Source organism: Doryrhamphus excisus, linkage group LG13, assembly GCF_037039965.1.
Source record: "Doryrhamphus excisus strain RoL-2023G ecotype Guam linkage group LG13, RoL_Dexc_Guam_v1.1, whole genome shotgun sequence".
Lineage (NCBI taxonomy): Eukaryota > Metazoa > Chordata > Actinopteri > Syngnathiformes > Syngnathidae > Doryrhamphus > Doryrhamphus excisus.
Genome location: NC_136369.1, coordinates 5,526,710 through 5,547,299, shown reverse-complemented (window position 1 = coordinate 5,547,299; position 20,590 = coordinate 5,526,710). Strand labels below are relative to the sequence as shown.

The 20,590-nt window shown below is 39.5% G+C and overlaps 1 protein-coding gene across 3 annotated transcripts in view; it reads right to left on the bottom strand.

Moving 5' to 3' along the window:
- Window positions 1–349: 349 nt before the first annotated feature.
- LOC131139792 (glypican-6-like) overlaps window positions 350–20,590 on the bottom strand; it is a 138,589-nt gene continuing 118,348 nt past the window's right edge. Inside the window, exons 8-10 of one of the 3 annotated variants that reach the window (XM_078795728.1) lie at window positions 8,997–9,127; window positions 7,924–8,099; window positions 350–690 (exon numbers count right to left, since the gene is read on the bottom strand). In XM_078795728.1, the coding sequence (XP_078651854.1) occupies window positions 437–690; window positions 7,924–8,099; window positions 8,997–9,127 (561 nt within the window). In that variant the 3' untranslated portion in view covers window positions 350–436. Of the gene's footprint in view, window positions 5,789–7,923; window positions 8,100–8,996; window positions 9,128–20,590 lie in introns of all 3 variants that reach the window. The other 2 variants (XM_078795729.1, XM_058089686.2) reach the window with 2 other exon arrangements.

Genomic DNA, 20,590 nt, shown 5'->3' with positions numbered 1-20,590 from the left:
AACATACTTTGAATAACAGGTTTTATGTAAAAATATGCCCTAAATCTGTTTGACCTTAACCACGAGATTATGAAAATGTATAGTTTTCAGTATACAGCATGTCTGAAATGCTTGCGGACTGTGTTGAAGCTGGACCAACCAACTTTTAAAAGTCATAACGGCACTGCAGTGATGCCCAACTTTTTTGGACCCACGGTCCCACAAATATCTGGCGGACTTCTGGGACGGCGGGGGGGACGGGATTTGTACATTATAGCAATGTTTTATTTATTTATTTATGTATTTATAACAACAATAACAACAATAACAACAATAACAACAACAATAATAATAATAATAATAATAATGATATTTTTATTTTTATTTTTATTTTTATTTTTATTTTTATTTTTATTTTTATTTTTATTTTTATTTTTTTTACATATATTATGTAAAATTAAAAGCACAAAGAGAGTTTGTTTTGCAAAGAGATTATACGTCGTTGTACCTTGGGGGTGTGGCCATGCTCTGCTCCGCGTGAGGCCTGATGGGGTCCATCGGCCGGTCGGTTGCTAGTCTTGCCTTCTTGGTTTTGGTCCTTGGCCTTGCACTCTCGCTCCGGGGATTTGCTACCCGGCGGATGTCGGCCTTCGCAGAGTGGTGGGTTGCCTTGAGGCTCGTCCGCCCGCTTACTCATGTGCTGGGTCAGCTCTGTGGGGGCAGACGCTGGGTTTTGATTCTCTGCCACCTGGGCCTCGATGTATATTATTATAATACATAAATTGCCCATATCTCCAAAATTGAATGGATTTACAAAAGATTTGTTTTAGTTACAAATGTATTATTTTAAATTTTTAGTTTTTCTTTTTATTTTAAATTGCACCTGAATGTTTTCCGCGGTCAAGTTCGCCCTGTCGTTGGGGATTGCCGTACTCAAGGATTTTATGAGTTATTTATATTGTATAACTTCTTCAAAGTCCTACAAAATTCTAATGGGAACAAAAAGACAAGGGCAACACACGGGCGTCATGCTGAAATATAAATATAAACAAGAAAGAGAACATAGCCACATTTAATTTCATTTATTTAATAAAATGTTTAATATTTGTTTTCTGTAACAAAAGCCAAATGAGCTATCCATTCAATTATTTTAAAAAATGGTAAGGCATGTCCGCTTGTATCAGCAACTTCAGTTCCAAAACACTTAAAACAGCGTCAATTGACGGCTGTGAAAATCTTCATCTGCTCCTTGGTCATCTGATTTCACAAATGACAACCGTACCACACTCACAGCATATGTTTAAGCAAAAGTGCATTAAACGGTTTACGTCAAAATGAAGAGAACCTTGCATAACACATTTAACTTGAAACATTCTGTAAACAACCTACAAACCTCAATCACGGGTGGTGCAGTTTTCTTTTTTCCACTTTTGAAATGCCAAAGAGACTAAAGAAGAAAAAAAAGCCTCACAACAAATTAAGTTAAGCACTGAAGCATCTCCGACACTGATACTCTGTGTGCGACCATGGTCTGATAGCTTGTCAGGGGAGAATACACAAGGCAAAGGAAAAGGGCAAACATCCTTCTTAACATAATGAGAGTGTTGTTTACTGATGCAAGCTCTTTGGAGAAATTGGACCAGCTTAAGAATGTGTCTGTGTATTTCCTTCAATGCATTTCAGGGACAACAGTAAAGATCTATCTTATTCTCATTCATTTGCAGACATGTCTTGCCTGGGCTCTTAGTAGGGCAATCAACCTTAGCACAACCACAGATGCTCACACGCACAGCTGTTAATGCAGTAAAGCTGAAATCATCCGAGGCCAAATTTTGATTACATTACTAAATGATTAAATCAACGTCATACCCTTGATCTTTATTTTTTACTCTTTTTCATACTCGATTAACTCGACAGTTTTCCTTAACGGTTTCCTTAACAAATGTGTTTGAGAACTGACATGTGCTGTCACTCAAGTAAAATGCCAAAGGCAGAAGTGAATTAAACACTTTCCAATTAAAATATTAAAATGACAGGGACATCACACCTTAAAAGAGCTGACAAAACAAATGTCTGAACGTACAATCAATACTTTTATTATTATTATACAGGTGGTCCTCAGTTTACGACGTTCCGTGGTTACGAACATGCTCCCATAAATTAATAAAAACAATTTTTCATTTTGGTCCTTAAACACGCCACTCGTTCGAGAAGTAGTTGCTGCATAGCACGTAGCGTAAGGCGCTGGGGCTCTGTTTTCGTGGCGCAGCTCAAGATAGTGCAGGGTGATGCAGCATGGCGCACCCGGTGCAGTGGTAACTTCGTCCAGCGCATTAATGTGCGCAGCCAATTTGGTAATCTGGTAGAATGGGCTGCGACGAAATGGGCATGGCGGCGTACTAGTGGGAAGTGTCCACATTTTCAGCTTGGCGCAGTGAAAATTTTGTGACAAAACAGAGGGCTAAGGGTGCACTGAAAGCTCACCAGGTCCAACCCGATCTATTTATGGCGCAAGTGAAGCGCATCCTGGGCAATGGTAAATTGGCTGACAGGGGCACAGTGCACACACGTCACCAAAACCTCACAGGCAGGTTTTTCAGCGTGCCATGCACATTTCTATGCAATAAAGAATCACAGCAACCACTAGTGAATGCCAGATGGTGGCCTATGTGGTGACGTGCTTTGTGGCCTCAGATGCACAGTCTTGTGGGCCCTGCATATTTAAAGAAAATGGAGGCATTCATTTTATTGGTTACACTCAATTGTGTAAAACCCTGTCACGCCTTGTCTCCTCCCTTTTTGTCACTTGTGCCGGTGGGAGGTAAAGAGGCGTGGGTGCGCCACACTGCGGCGATCACAAAAATTACAAAGTGCGATGGCCACACTCCATTGGCACAGCGTATGTGCACCTACGCCTGGTCTATGATGAGGAACGACAGCATCGTTTAGTACTTATGCATTTTATTATGACTCATCAAGTCATCACCATGGAAGTGATGACTAATATTAGTACTTGACTGTCGCAACCATCATTAAGGATAAGGATCGTATTGTAATTTCTACCCGGACATTGCAAGTATGACGAGGAAGTGGTCCATCAGTCCTCCTCGGCTGGCACATGTGCAGGCGGGACTCAGCGTCACCGTTACCGAAAGTCGAAAATCTCATAACACTACACGTTACACCATCCTGACAGTATCCTTGAGCGCGTTAAAAGGATCCTCTCCACTAACAGATACGGCAATAGCTAAGCAGCATAGTCAGAATATGAAGACTGAAAGGTTGCTTGTGTTTGAGCAGGAAGAGCAGAAACAAGGCTAGTCTCCGCCTCCCTTCCGACTAAAATTTAACAAGGCGAGAACCAATCGAGGACCACCTGTACATTTCTAAACAATGTTCAACGCAACGTTCTCATCGTCCATTCCTGTATGGCTCAGCTCATGCTATTGGACTGTTTCACTTGGGTGGGAGGGGTGTTCTTGTCACTAATTCAATTGCACCATGGTGAGTTTGCCGGGAAGCTGCTGGTCACCTCCTGCTAACACACTTTCTGCTGAGAGCAAGGCGACATAATTCATTTTCTTCTCTGTCTGTCTGCAGTACAGGCTTTTTGTGTCGAGCTCTCTCTGCTAAGCCATATGGTCCAACAGAAATACTTTTAATCAGCTGCAAATGTTGTCCCTATGGATAGCCACTCAAATATTGGCTCATTGGATAGGACAACAGGAGCACCGCATTTCTGTGACGCTTGTCGTTTGTGTTTAAGAACTTTTTAAAGAGAACGGCTGTGAAGGAAAGTGCTCTTCCTCTCTGGTGTGCAGTGTAAAGTGAGGAGTAATGTTCCATGCTTGCTACATGAAACGTGTAATCTCTTTGAGATGCTCACAGCAGCTGTTAATTTGCTCGTGAAGGGCGATAGAGACAGTCTCCACTGAGAAAAAACACTCACTTTTCAGGTATTGGTCTCCAAGCACACCTTTTCAAACTGTTCACATTTGCCACCTTAATTATTCCTGCAACATATCTCGAAGTAGGCTTTTTGTTGCGAAATACCACATAAATTACACTGGTCCCTGACCCATGAGCCTCTATATCATGTTAGAGGTCAAACATGTAAGACACAGACAGAGGCGTCTTTGTAGTGACCTTAGTTCTTTTATTACTAGCCCATCCTCCAACCTCTGCATTTGGCTTCATTTCTAATGGCTGGATTTATGGATATCTTGCAGAGACCATTACTCCTTACATGACTTGTGTTTGGAGGCTGTGACCTGATGGCTAAGCAAATACACGTGTAGGCTTTGTAAAGGAGGCAGTTATTGGGATACAATGTGCGGAGGAAATGAAACAATGGCTTACTGCTGTTTGTCTGTTTGAATTGATAAATGTGCTTTGAATAAATAATACATTATATTAAATCTTTAAAAAAACATTACATTGCCGCACAATTCAGTGAAATATGTAATTGTTATAAAAGATGCAGCATGATCATTCATTTTCTACTGCTATTCCTCACGAGGGTCGCGGGGATGCTGGAGCCTATCCCAGCTGTCTTCGGGCGAGAGGCGGTGTACCCCCTGGACTGGTCGCCAGCCAATCACAGGGCACATATAGACAAACAACCATTCACACTCACATTCATACCTATGGACAATTTGGAGTCGCCAATTAACCTAGCATGTTTTTGGAATGTGGAAGGAAACCGGAGTACCCGGAGAAAACCCTACGCATGCACGAGGAGAACATGCAAACTCCACACAGAGATGGCCGAGGGTGGAATTGAACCCTGGTCCTCCTAGCTGTGAGCTCCGCGCGCTAACCACTCGTCCGCCGTGCCGCCTGCAGCATGATCATCAGTCATTTAAATGATCTTAAAAACAGATATAGTATCATTTGGAGTTTTAAAACACAACAAGCTAACAAAATGTATCTGTGCAAAAAAAGCATAGCGTATTAATGAGTATTAATGGTAAGAAGAAAGCTGTCACCGGAATACAAAATGATATGACTGAATAGAAACTGAAATCTGACTTTAAAATCCAAAATTGCATTGAAAAAAATATATTTGAATTTTGTGCAAAAAAAGCATAGTGTATTAATGAGTTAATGGTAAGAGGAAAGCTGTCACCGGAATCCAAAGTGATATGACTGAATCTGACTTTAAAATCCAAAATTGCATTGAAAAAAATATATTTGACCTTTATTTCCTTGCATGCACACAGTAAGCCTTGTGGTAGAGTAAACTGAACGTTGTCACAAAATTGTTGTACAAATGAAAGTTAAACACATTCCGCCGTTATCTGGGAAATCATTGGTAGAACTATTACAAGGTGAACTGTCACCAGTAATAGTTTTAAAAAATGCCCTCCGAAACATCTGCATTTTTGTTCCAAGAGGTGAAAGTGTTGTCAGCAACCACTTTTTGGGGGATGACTAGGATGCAGCACTGGTCTCACTCTTTCGTCTTAGCACACAGCCAGTCAGTGCTTTCTCAAAAGGGTTTCCACAAACTTCTACAGGTCCAGTGACGGAGCAGCTGTAGAACATACTGTATGCAGCAGTATAGAAGTCAGTGAGCAGCAAGCTCGAATGTATTATCTCCATCTGGGCTGTATTGCAATGAATGTCGCTATGATGGCGGTCACCATCAATAGTAGTGACGGTCTGTGGGAGAGCGTCTGTCCTGCTGCTGTGTGTTCATCACTTCTGTCCGCTCCGATCACAGGAGCTTCTGATCCCACAATAATAGCCTCTGTAGTACAACCGTCGGAGCAGCCACTTCCGCTTCCAGAAGTGCTGCCTTCGTCACCTGCATGGACAAAAGAAGGCCAGGCTTTCGTCAAACCAACAGTGGCTTCTATGTTATAATTATGAGCCAGCTTCTAATGTGACAACAACAATTAGTAAAAACAAATGCACAATATTCAGTTGTAAATCCATTATGTGTTTTATATGCTGGGAATGGGAGTAGAAAAAAATCTGTCTACGTAGCTGATTTCATTTATCATCGCTTATAAACAAACATCATTTTGTTACACCAAAGCATCTGTTGACTCAACTGTGCGTGTGTGTGGCCTTGAGCTGAATAACACATATCATACTGTATACATATATTATTATTATGCAACGCGCTGGAGAAGGGATACAGCTTCATTAAACCGAGGCAGTCTTATGGCATCATGTATAGCAGTGTTTTTCAACCTTTTTGAGCCACGGCACGTTTTTTACATTGGAAAAATCTTGTGGCACACCACTAACCAAAAATGTTACAAAATGTCAGCACGACCTCACACGTGCATCAATAAGTCTATCGGAGGAACAAGGTAGGTGTTGCCACACGGACCAATATTACATTGCTCTGCCAGTCTTTACACCACAGACACTCCACAGTAGCCACGTTTTTACATGACCAGTTTTTCTCTTTCCGAATGACTTTTCAGGACACAATGGTATCCATGGAAAGGAATATTCCAATCTCTTGTCTACATGCGCCATGAAAATCTAACAGAATAGTCAATAGGGCATGCCCAGTAAAACGTAAACATCAACATCACGTGATACCGGCTTCCCCAAGTTTTTCTTTCACTTGATGGAATAACTCCGTATTGCTAGTTTTTCGTCTGTCCAGTCTTGAAATTTAGTTTGAATCAAAAACAAACTTTGCTTAGTCCAGTGCCGATTGCTGGCCTCCATTTTTAAAAGTGAATCTGCGTGTTACGTCATATCTGAGCATGCGCTGAAAGAACGCACCCGGGATAAATTTAAACAGGAAAAGATCAAATTCAATCTTGCTAATATTTTATAATTAAACTCAGGACATGTTTTATATAGATATATATTTTCTTTTTTAATAAAACTGCACTTGTGAATAAAGTATAGAAGGGTTTAGATTCTGTTCCACAGATGGCGCTAATGCACACGAAAGCTGCTTGCCAACCGCCAATAAACAACAGAAGAAGAAAAACACCACAAAGAAGAACGCAGTCTGACAACTTTCTGTTTGAGCGGGTACAAGATACCTCAATCGGATTGGTTAAAGGAATATTCCATCCCTGTTCAATTCTTTCCGTTTGAGCAAATAAACCAAATACAATTGGAATATTTGGGTCCATGTATACTATTGACATAATGGCTATTGACATAATATTTGCAAATGATGATTAATAAATGTTAATTATAAAAAGTGATATTGGATAATTCCTCACGGCACACCTGACGGTTTCTCAAGGTACACTAGTGTGCTGCTGCACAGTGGTTGAAAATCACTGATGTATAGGATCTGGGCTTTTTGAAACTACACATACAAATATAATAACACTCTACTAAAGTTTGTAATGGACACTTTATGGAGATGGAAAAAAATATTAGAAACAACTTCTGGTTTGATTATTTGCAGCCTAACAACAAGTTCCTACAGATGCCAACATTCAAACATACTGTCCTGTAAGTGTTGTATGTTGTTGTAATAGGACTGATTGACAGGGGAGTCGCATGCTATATATTCTGTAGCAATTAGTCCTCGAAAATGCACATCCCATTTTTGTGTGACAACTACTTGTGTATCTTTGTGTTATTACTGTAACCATAATGTTTCTCTTACAATTTTCTCATCTAAACATGGAACATGCATTAAACTTCTGTCACTATGACAACAGCTGTCCGTCAACCAAATGATGCCAGTCTTGCTTTTTATGTAAAACTGCTGATTCCCGAGTTACATGATGATTTACTACATGGAAAAACAGCTGAGATCTTCCTTCAGAGGTGATGGCTCATATTTCTGCCGTGGTGGTATTTTGTGTGTGGGTTTATGCATTTAATGGCTGTGTTTGCATAGTTTATCATTTCAAAACCAACATAAAACTCAAACAGGGAGGAAATATTTTCCTCTTCTTTACTCATTGATATATATAATACTGTATGTATTGTCATCGGAAAACTCACTGGAGTCTTGGAAGTAGATATCATTTCCGTTGTATGCATTTTTCAGCTTATTGGTCATCACTCGCAGAGCCATTATTTGCTGTCGAATTAATGTGTCGGGCCGAGTGATGTCCAAGTTCACCTCTGGGTTGTTCACCTGGTTGGTTAGTCCCTCTTTCACCACTTCTGGAAAATATCTGGATAAAATAACACCCAACACATTTAGTATTTTGGGATAAATCATGCATCAGAACTTAGAATGTGGAAAATATTCCGCAACTAACATCAGCAGCTAATGCATAACAAATAACGTGTCATTAAATCTGCGTCTGTGGCAGATTTAATGTACTTTGATATATCTACTCTTGATCCTGGGTGAGTGAGGTCACCCATTTGCAAGTGAATTTTGACATAATGTGCTTCAAAACACATTCATTGATGACAGTCACATAATGAACAACCTGTCAAAAGGCAACAATGGATGTGAAGAGGAACAGATCCACAGAAGTCACTATCCTGATCATGACATTTTGTTATGTGCATGTGTTTTTGAATTTATAAAATAGATGTAAAGTACATCTTGTTAGTGATGAAGAAAAAGGCGCTGCAGATCATTTAATTATACTCTTCTCACATGTCTTGACTGTTAATGTGTTTTATTGTCGCTAAGCAATCGATTTACCTTCCAGATTTAGAGTGGTGCTTAAAAACAGTGCTGGCACAAGCAAGATAATTAACATCTTTTATTACACCATCTGGCAATTTCGTTATTTGCAGGTTGGGGGCAAAGGATGGGTAAAATTCATGGTCCTGTCTTTTTGGCTTGCTGTCAAAGGAAGCAGCCAGTCCAATCTTTTGCACAGCTCAGTGAAAGTCTCCACACTGCAGTGGTGATAAGTGAAAAGTCCGCACTCCCCTGGGTATTAGAATCTTAGAGCTTATAGAAGTTCTCCATATAGGCACTACCCATTCTGCTTCCAGAGTAAGCGTTAATCTAGTAACACAGGGTGGTTCCTTTAATCCTTGGCAAAAGTATGATAGCGAGATATCTGACCTACTTTATTGTGGTTATAAAGAGTCTCAAATGTCCTCACCTGGCCTTGGTGTGGCTGTTCCAACACTGTTCCTCGTCAGATTCTGTCAGTTTGCCCTCGGCACAGACATCGTCCGGTAAATTGGACCAGAACCTCTTGGACACCTTCAACTTCTCTTTGATGTCAATCACCTGCCGCAGGCCAAAACAGAGCACAAAAATACATTAGCATGATTTTTAGGATGAGAAGGTGTTTTGGGGAAGGTGGATGATCATAGATAAAATCTGTATAAAAAGTCTGCCTTTACAAAGGTAACCGTGATCAGATTCACTGTCAGATTTATCATGCACCTATTTGCTTGTTTCTCTTTTTGAGCACCGTATCCTCAATTGCTGCATCGGAGTGTGCAGCTGTCTGGCAGGTGTGTGCAATCAGGCCTTACCTATTTAAATACTGGATGCCGAAGCTGGATCTTAGACTGTTTGCACAGTCCGTCTCAGCTTAAGCTTCTACAACCTTATGGCTTTCAAACTTGCAGGGGGCAAAATGCAAAGCATGGTAGATTACATCTGCCGGTCTAGCACTGTAATTATTTTTACACACCTTCACTTTGGAAACCATAGCTTAATTTGTATGCAAATCTGAAGATCTGCTCCCCAGACTTCCTGTACCATTGGATCCATCTCCCCTCTTCTGCTTGACTTAGTAAAGCCTCTCTTGGGTTGTGAATTTGTTCATCTGTAAAACCATATAAAATTGATGTTTGCATTGGTGTTGACTTGCACTACACCAGATGGACAGATCATATGATTATCACTTTTTTGCTTGTAACAAAGGCGGACAAATCTCCTGCATCTTGTATTGCTCTTGCCACCCTTTGATAGACCTCTCGTATGTCATTAGATTGTGCAGATGTTTCCCATACATGTCCAGTGTTCCCACTGCAGTTATTCAGTATTCAAATGGGAATTTGCTGTCACTAAAAGACACTAAAGCAAATCCTCCTGTACAAATGCAGTCACTAAACGTTTCATTAAGACCTGAAAAGTCACCAGAAGGGATGAAAGTTAACAAAATCCCTCATTTGAAAAAGAAGTGTTTGTGCTGTTAATCAAAGATCAATCACTAAAACAAGATGGCAATGTACACATGAATATCAGCATAAAAGCCTTTAAAATAGACTTTAAAAGAAGATATGTAACATTTAAGACACAGAAACTTTCTGTACTTGCATCACCCCTCTTGTCATTTATTCCATCAAGACAGTTTGTGCTTTGCTTTTTTTCCCCCCTCACATCTCTGGTCCACTCGTATGCATATTGTGTTTGTCTTTGATTCATACAAGACAGACGTGAGGGTTCGGCTTGGATATTTGGAATGAGTGTTCACCCGTGACTGCCGCCATCTGGACTCAGCAGGAAGTTTGAGTGGGTGAACAGCAAGCATTCATCACGAACAGACTTGAAGGGTGGTGTTGTCTTTCTATCTGATATGACAAGAGGGCACAAGTTTATCGGCTAACCAATCTCAGCAGCTATTGCCGTCTTTTCTGATTTTAGAGACAATAATCCTCAACTTATCACAGCTAATTACTTTCAGACCATAAGTGAATTTCCACAGATTCCATATTAATAAATCTAATGTTTTGAGTACTGAAAACCTTTTTGCGGCCTACTAAATATGTTTTCTAACATTATTAGAGCCCTCTAGACATAAAATAATACATACATTCGTATTAGCACTTGGAACACCAACGTCCAATCTACATCAAGCTTAAAAAAAAGTGCTTGTTGTCAAAGACATCAACGATCTGGATATATAATTAATATAACATTACAATGACAGCAAGGAAAATGGAGGAGAAAAGCCCCACAAAGAAAGACCAGTTAGAAGGATGAGATTCAGTTAACATTTGATATAATTGTTGCGGGAAACCCTTGTATCTACAGTCAGTGACACGATGGCAGGACAAGGCCTGAAAGTGGAAATGGACAACAACAGAAGAAAGAGGAAGAAGTTTTTTGTTTTGTTTGTTTTTTGTTTCTAATAATAATAACATTGCCAAGATTGTCTGCCTTTAGTAAACGTGGACCTATGTTAACACGATAAGTCAGGGATCTACGGTCAGTAGCTCATGAGGTACTAGTAGCTCCTAACCACTTTCTAAGTAGTTTGCCAAAGGGTTAAGTCATTTATTATCAACTCTAATTAAAAAAATTAAACAGTGGGGTTCGGCAGTAGTCCGGAAGTTTTCGGGAAGGCTTGGGAGTGTGACCAATCACATCGGAATGGGCATGCCTAAAGGTGGGCCATGGGTGGAATAAATTAAAAGAGACTGTAAACACAGTTTAGGAATAGGTGCATAAACTGAAAGAATCTGTGTGGGTTATTGTGTGTAGCTGTTCTACAGGAGTCCACAACTCCATATAAAGGGATGAAAAATGAGCATAGTAAGTCCCCTTTAAGGGAGAAAAATGTCCCACTCATCTTTGCAGATATGTAATTCAGACACATTGGAGGGTTTTCCAGCATCTCAATAGGATTCAGGTCAGGATGAAGAGTCGCCGTTGGGTTTTGGTTGGCTGACCACTCCTGGGACGGTTCACCAATGTTTCATGTTTTTGTCATTTGTAGATAATGGCTCTCAGTGGTTTGCTAAAGTCCCAAAGCTTTAGAAATGGCTTTAACCTTTTCCAGACTGACAGATCTCAATTAATCTCAGTTAAGTTATGTTTTAACGGGGAGCAATCACTTTTTCAGGTTTAGATTTTTTCCCCCTCCTTAATAACAAGATTAAGAAGCTTCATTTAAAAACTGCATTTTGTATTCAGTTGTGTTGTCATTGACTAATTCAAATTTGTTTGATGATCTGAAACATCATCTCTGTGTGGAGTTTGCACGTTCTCAAAATGCATGCACAGGTTTTCTCCGGGTTTCTTCCCACATTCCAAAAACATGCTAGGTTAATTGGTGACACCAAATTGTCCATAGGTATGAATGTGAGTGTGAATGGTTGTTTGTCTATATGTTCCCTGTGATTGGCTGGCCACCAGTCTAGGGTTGTACCCCGCCCCTCACCCAAAGACAGCTGGGATAGGCTCCAGCATACCTGTGAACGGTATAGGCGGCATAGAAGATGGATGGAACTTTGCAGAGCAGAAAAAGCAATCCAAACACAGCTTGTGGCAAAAACACACACTGAAGGCACAACACACTAAAATGATCCAACAGAGGAACACAAATTGCAAACACAAACGGATGAGTAGAGGCAGCAGCAATCAGAACAGTAGACAACAGTGAATGTCACAAAATAAGAGCCTACACCAAGGAAATAAAGGTAAAACACAAAATATGGTCCAACCAATCACGCCGGGCGTGACAGGTATACCAGAACAATCTAACAAGATGAATTAAATACAGGAGTTCCATAAATTCTCCCTTTATTATGGTGAAAGTGCACTAATATTTACCAATATGCAAGTAATTGCTAACCATCCATTTTTGACAAAGTTTATCCTGTTCAGGGTCACAGGCAGCTGGCAAACGGACAACACGCCAAGTGTAGCTTACTTCCTTCTGGGCTGGCTGCTTGACAATCGCCGCTGTTGAGTTGGAACTGAACATCCACTGACTACACAGAATGCTAGTGGAAAAACTGTTTCACTTATCTCTCCCGTGCAAGACTGACAATAGGCATGGAACACAAAAGAGAACGTTGTTCATCCATCTACTGTGCATCAGATGGTTCTTTTTTTTTTTTTCGAGTCCCATCTCCTCTTTTGTTTTAAGCTTTATTTAATCAGAGACTTGGGATACAATATTTGGACTTAAAATGTAATACACGTATTAAATCCCCAGGACACCTTCTAATGCAGGATGTTTCCTAATGAATTTTAACATTAGAGCTCCTCATTTAGTAACCGCTTTTCCTAAATCCCCCTCAGCTAGTGTCTTTCATCTTTTCTATTTTAGCACAAGCCTCAGATAAGTAATAATCCTCTCTGGTCAACATTCCAACAAGACTTTAAGTATGAATGAAATATGGGAATACTTTTTTTTTTTTTTCGAAAATTGTTCATATGCATTGTGATGTACTGAAAGGCTTGTTTCAAAAGAATGCATAGAGCAGCAGCAGCATATTTCTTTATCCTGTAACTTTCTTGCACTGCAAGGCTAGCTAACGTGGTCCGAAAAGTGAAAAACACATAAATAAATCAACACAAATGTATGGTGCACACAACTGGTGTAGTTTTGTAAGTGTTCACTCTAGTATTGTTGTCATTGGATGAAAGATTGGCTGCTAAAAAATATTTATTACGTACATAAGTATATGAGGAAAGTCAAATTTCAAATAGTTTTTTTTTTTTAAATAAAAATTGTGATAGCACGCAGGCCACACAGCTAGGAGACCAAAGTTCGATTCCACCCTCGGCCATCTTTATGCAGAATGTGCATGTTCTCCCCGTGCATTCATGGGTTTTCTCTGGCTACCTCCCACATTCCAAAACATGCTAGGTTAATTGGCGACTCCATAATGTGAGTGTGAATGGTTGTTTGTCTGTATGTGCCCTGTGATTGGCTGGCGACCAGTCCAGGGTGTACCCCGCCTCTCGCCCGAAGAAAGCTGGGATAGGCTCCAGCACGCCCACGACCCTCGTGAGGATAAGCGGTAGAGAATGAATGAATGAAAAAAATATGCCATGTTTTACTAGTTGAAATGTCACAAAGAGGATATATATTTTAAAATATTTCTTCATATAACATGCACGCACACACAGCAGAAAGAAGACCAATATGACCAATGTGACCAATTTGTGCAATTTCTCTATAATTTGATCTGAGTCTTTGGTCCATGCAGTGTTCACATCTGAGCTCACAAGAACGAAGTGAACACAGCCTCATACATACTTCAGGTGTGGTACATTACTTATTAAAATATAGCAAAAATCAAATATAATACTAAATATTTAACCGTTTAAGCTCTGCATCTGCTTGCTGTTCTTGGGTGTACTCTTGGCTTAATTTCAAATTTTTGGTTTTAATTTGTTGCACTTATTATATTGGATTTGGCATTAAATACAGTATAATCCCCAGGAGAAATTATAATCCTATTGCTCTTGTATGTCTTGCAATGATTGCAATGGCAACTTTTCCACTGACTGCTTCATCGGCGACGGTCTCAAGAGGAGAGTTCTCTCTTTGAATTCTGGCTCCAGGGACATCTGCCGTTTCTTCTATGTTCGAGGGTTATGAGTGGAGTTTTGGTTTTTCCTTTTCATGGAAAGCTACTTGATAGGAATCGTTGCTGTTGAACGGCAAAATTATAACTGTCCAATCTAATGGGATCCAATGCTCAAGGTGTGTAAAGAAATGTTTTAACTCATTCGCTTCCAAAGACATATTTATATATCTTTTACTTCACAAAGAGGTGATGATGCAACTCCACAATAGAAGAGAGCACTTTTGGTGCAGTTTTAAGCTAAAAAAAAGAGCCACAAGGGGTCGAGTGGTTAGCGCAGACCTCACAGCTAGGAGACCAGGGTTCAATTCCAGCCTCGGCCATCTCTGTGTGGAGTTTGCATGTTCTCCCCGTGCATGCGTGGGTTTTCTCCGGGTACTCCGGTTTCCTCCCACATTCCAAAAACATGCTAGGTTAATTGGCGACTCCAAATTGTCCATAGGTATGAATGTGAGTGTGAATGGTTGTTTGTCTATATGTGCCCTGTGATTGGCTTGGCGACCAGTCCAGGGTGTACCCCGCCTCTCGCCTGAAGACAGCTGGGATAGGCTCCAGCACCCCCTCACCCTTGTGAGGACAAGCGGTAGAAAATGAATGAATGAATGAAAGAGCCACAAGGTGGCATTTTATAAGAGCTGAGCCTGCATCTTTCCTATTTAAATACATGCTCAGCAGCAACCAGAGGTAGATCTTCTTGTGGCATGCTGATGATAAAGCGTGCAATCCTTCCGTCTGTATCGCTGCTGTTTTTAAATTGTTTTCCTTTTCCATCTTGTTGTGTAATATGATCTTTCGTATTTAAACCAGATCCTTGATGTCTTTGACAAGTACTTTGGCCTCTGGTCCTCCATTTAACTTCAGTTGGCACGCCAGGTACCTTGGATCCTTGCACAGGGAGAACATGCAAACTCCACACAGAGATGGCCGAGGGTGGGATTGAACTCGGGTCTACTTTCTCTCCCTCAACATGAAAAAAATAAAAAACACCGCAAATCTTAGCTTTAAGGACTTCAAGCACAACGGTTTATAGTGAGTTTAAATTTGACTTAATGCAGGTCGTTTCTAAACATGCATATTTTGTTTAAATTTAAATTTAATACATATTTTTCATGAACCTTATTTTACGGTCACATCTTGTCAAAACAATGAATTTTACAGAAAGTCATTATGCCAACTGTCATTATGCATAGTTTAGTTCAGCCTGTTGGCCCGGCCCTCCGCAATCTTTTCTGTTTCTCATGCGCTCCTTTGGGAAAACAAATTACCAACCCCTGCTCTAGCTAGTATTTCTAGGCCACAATCCCATTAAAAAGGAACACCTTAATAGTGTTGGGAGTTAGCCTGACTCTTGCCAAAGGGGATGTTGTACAAATAAAATTAATTTAGATGAAAAAAACAAGAAAACAACCTTTGGCCTCTGGTCCTCCATTTAATTGCAGTTGGCACTTCAGGTACCTTGGATACTTCTTTGATTCTTCAGATTCTTCGTTCTTCATGCTTCCTCTGCATTTTCAGGGTTGCGTTTTGTCAGATGTTCATTCACATAAACGCTTGTGCCTTTCAGCTTCTTTCCTTTTTAGCGGTGTGGATTTGATTTTCCTATTGGTGAACTTGACGATGATGACGGTGACGCTGTTCCTTCCATTCAGTGGTATGCATCCTTATTTCTGACTGGTCTGGCATCAGGTCTGGGTTTAATCCAAAGCCCTGTCACAATCATGTCATTCATATGTGTATTCTGATCCATGTCGTCAAAGGTTCTTCAGATGCTCAATTATTTTGTCTTCATTTTTTCTTTTGCGAGTGGCACTCCTGTAATACCTTGTTTTCCACTCTGACTTTGAACCAAAGTCTGACTTTTGTTCCAGATCATCCAGCCTGTGTAGTTTCACTAGTACTTTCTCCATGATGCTTAGTGGGGATTTTTTTATCATCTCGTTCAATTCTAGCTGTTTTTCCATCATATCTTTTACTTGTTCTGACAATCGCTTCGTCAGTCTCTCCTGTGGTGATCCTGCGTGCTTGGACAGCTGCTGCTTCAGGCTGTTACAGTGCTCTCCGGCTGGCCACAGAGGTGTTGCCGATATGAATGCTGACATGGGTGTTGTATTCAGTTGTATTTACATGTGGATTTTTCTAAAACGGAAAAAGTAGTGCTTGCATATATGTGTACATATGTCACACATGTGAATATGATTTCAGGTAAAGATATGTTTCTGATAACCAGAGCTGGCGTCTGAAGAATGGGTGAAATGTTGACACTTTGGCTTAGGGAAGGTAACATCTGCACAGAGAGATATCAAAGAGCCTGGAGGCCCAACACTTTCTGCGCATTACACTGAGCATAAGAAATAGGTTTGAAAGTTAGACTCTCAGGGATAAGATCAAAGAGAGCATTAGAAAAATAGTTTAGACATGATCAACATACCTGACATTTTCTGTAGGTTATTAGCACAACAACAACATGATGTTAAACAGTAGAATAAATAACACCCATTAATGACAAAATCTTTCCCTGTTGTGGCAACTATGGCACCAAAAGTACGTAAGGCATTTACAGTATTACATTGTTAGGTAATTCAAATAGAACAATAAAGGAATCAACACTGTGTTATATGAGGCAACAAGAGCCTGGAACCACAGCTGTGCACCTTTTATCATAAGGAATAGTACAATATCAAACTTGAATTTTTGTAGAGGAAAAACCTGCAGGAGCAAGTTGTCACAGAAAAGTGGGCAGAATGGGCTGTCAGGAGGCATACCAAGACTTATTTTCTTCATTGTTTTTATTTTTTTGGAAAAGGCAACGGTAGCACTGTGAAGTTTGAGAGGTGTATGAGAAGGCTGTAGTTCCCATGGAGAGATACCTGCTCTCTGTATTGTCAATATTGAGTTTGAGGTGGTACACACAAATCCCAGCACTGATACTTTCATAACTTTTTGTGGCCAGTCTGGAAGGGATGTACAAATGGGTATTGTCAGAATAGCAGTGATGAGAAATGGGAAGATGGACAATGAACATGGCACCCAGTAAGCCGTGAGGAACACCAGGGTTGAAATTGTGGACATACTATAAATCTTGCCATGTAGGATTTATTGAATAGGTGTAATATGTAGTAGGACCCAGCAGAACAACAATAGACAAGTTGAAGGGTGCAACCTGTCAGTATGCAATCCATACCGAAACCACAATTGGTTCTGCACATGCACAAGATCTAGTATGTCACTTCCCCCATTTGCAATTTGACCATTTAACCATATTAACCATACTAATACACCAATTTAACAATACTATATATAAATATGCATGCGGCTGTTTCTATCGTCTTTATTCGTCTAGACCAGGGGTGGGCAAACGACGGCCCGGGGGCCACATCCGGCCCGCCAAGTGTTTGAATACGGCCCGCCCAATCTTTCCAAAGTATTTCATTTAAACTCAACATACAACCTGGCATCATGGCCTGAGCCAACCTTTTTGACATGGTCTGTTGTTTACAAATTGCTCCTGAAAAAAGGGACACAAGCACATAATAATAATAATAATAATTATTATTATTATTAGATTAGATTAGATTATTATAATTATTATTAGAACTATTATGATTATTATAATTATTATATTAATGCTAATTATTATATTAATTATATATAATATTGTTGTTATATTTGCATATTTTACATAATAATAATATAATAATTATTATTTTCATTTTATTGTAATTATTATAATATTTTATTATTTTAAAAATATTTAAATATAAATATAAAATAATAAATAATAATAGCAGATTGCATGACAATTTTACAGATACAATAATACCAGGTGGACTGTTACGTGTAAAATATATAGTCTGCCCCCCCCCCCCGTAAATTTTGTCATATCAATGCGGCCCGCGAGTCAAAAAGTTTGCCCACCCCTGGTCTAGACCAAGGGTGGGCAAACTACGGCCCGGGGGCCAGATGCGGCCCACCAAGCGTTTGAATCCGGTCCGCCAGTTGCTTTTTCTAAGTATTTCAACTTTTAACATACAAACTGGCAACATGACTTGCAAGTCGGATGTTGTATTTAGTAAAAAAAAAACAACAACACAACTGTAAAATGTAATTACATAGTTTGATGTGGTCTGATGTTTAAAGTGCTCCTGAAAAAGGGGCATGAGAACATACAGCTGATAGTATAACACTTTAACAGATAAAATTAGACAAATAATTCAAGGAAAATTATAAGCATAAAATAGTCTGTATGTGTGTGTGTTAAATATATGTGCTGCCCCCCCGGACAATTTTGTTAACTCAATGCGGCCCACAAGTTAAAATACTTGCCCACCCCTGATTTAGACTGTACTGCGTAAAAACGTGTGCAATGCGTAAATGCGTCACAGACGTACATGTCATATACATAATGTCATATTGGTATATAAACATAAAATAAATAAATACAATAAAACAAGACTTAAAATGCAGTCATATTTGAACGTGAACACCCATAAGCAATGTGCAATGATAACTTAAGCTAGAGGATTCAACTGGAACTTTTATTTCTAAACTGATAAATAACATCCTCCTGTCTGTAATTTTTCAGTGGTAACAAAACAAAACAATAATTCATGGAACCAAAAAAAGAGTTATAATTTATCCCCTTCCACCATGTATATGATATACTAATAAAAAAAGAAGATAATTAATTAATAGATAATGTTGTATTTTCTAAAATCTTAATAACATTTATTGGGAATTGAGGGGTTGTTGCACATGTTTAGTAGAACTCTTGGTGCCTGACATTTACGCTCTGGAACAACCGAAAATTAGATCGACAGATGACATAAATTTCACAGTGCAAATCATCTTACCCAACACGTGACTGCCGAGAAATAGCTTGACGGGATGTACTATAGATGCTTTCTGCACATGTGCAGAACCAATTGCATTTCCGGTAGAGATTGCGTTATGACACAGCCTAGCAGAAAACGAAGAAAAAGAATAGAAGAGGTGGCTGCTGCTCTCCGCCCTCGGAATGATGAAGTGCTGTTGTGGAATAGTTGAATGTAGAAGGGAAGGCACTAAGAAGGAGTGAATTTCTGTTCTGAAAAAAAGGACCTTTGTTTTGGACACTGGAGAACTAATCTTGGAGGAAGTAGGTAACATCCTAAGGCAGCGCAACATAAAGAAAACAATTCTTTGCTCGGAGGACATTTTGTGGAAGCTGTAAACAAACACACATTAATCATTAACAACAAAGTCATCTGAATTTGTCTGAAATATATACAGTGTACTGTATGTTAGGGTGACCAATTATCCTGTTTTCCCAGGACAAGTCCTGTTTTTACATCCTGCCCTGGCCATCCTGTTTTTTTATTTTTTTTATTTTTAAGGAAGTGATGAAAATGTCCTGGTTTGCAGCATTTTTCATCAACTGGCGTTAGGGCATTCAGCTACAAGTGAGATAATCGCTGAGAAGCTGCCATGTGGGTGGCTTTTTGAATTAGTGTTGCAAAAAAGGCGCAAAATACCAAAGAAACACTTGCATGGCAGATGTCTTGTAAAATTTAGGATTTAGAATTTAGTCTTGCACAACTGAAAATGCTGAATACATTCCAAAACTGAAAAAGCCTACGACCTCCGGTTCCTGTTGTTTTGTTTTTGGAAGCATTTTCGTGATGTCTTTTGAAAGTTCTTTATTTGGAATTTGTGTCTTTGGTTATACATACTGTAGTATTTTGTAATAAATACAGAGGAGACATACTTTAAATGTACTGAGTAAACAATGAGTGCCCTTTGAATATTTAATTGCCAGGCCAAGTGTCTTGGTTTTTGGTAATATATTAATAATATAATATATTCACCCTACTGTATGTGTAATTGTTATACTTAAACTATAACAAAAGTAAACAAAGCATAATCTTCTTGAAAGATTGGGATGAATCATTAACGTTTTTGTCACTGTATGTAACTTTCCTATCTGAACACTTTCAAACTGTTAATATTAATACTGCTCTGCGTCCCAGTGCACAGGGACCACAAATGAGGATGCTGTTTTTAGCACAGCATATTCATGCTAAACAAACCATGACCTGACTAATATAAGCACAGATGGAAGTTTCAAACACTACTGGTTTCATGTCTTATCCCAAGGGTGAAAATTCCATTTGGGGAAAAGGTTTCACTAACAGATGGCGCCTTGTCAAGGTAAAGTTTCAAAAGCAACTTAAGGAAAAGTTGGTTACAGTTTCCCCAAATACAATGAAGACTATGTTAAATTAATTAAGCTGAATGTCAAACGTCTGTGTCAGTCTGGCACAAATGGACAGACAGACATTATACCACGTTGGCGGCTGAAAATAGTATATTTGAGTAACAGTTCCTTGTGGAAAAAGATGACTTTGACACATAATGAAAGGTTGAACAATATTCTTAC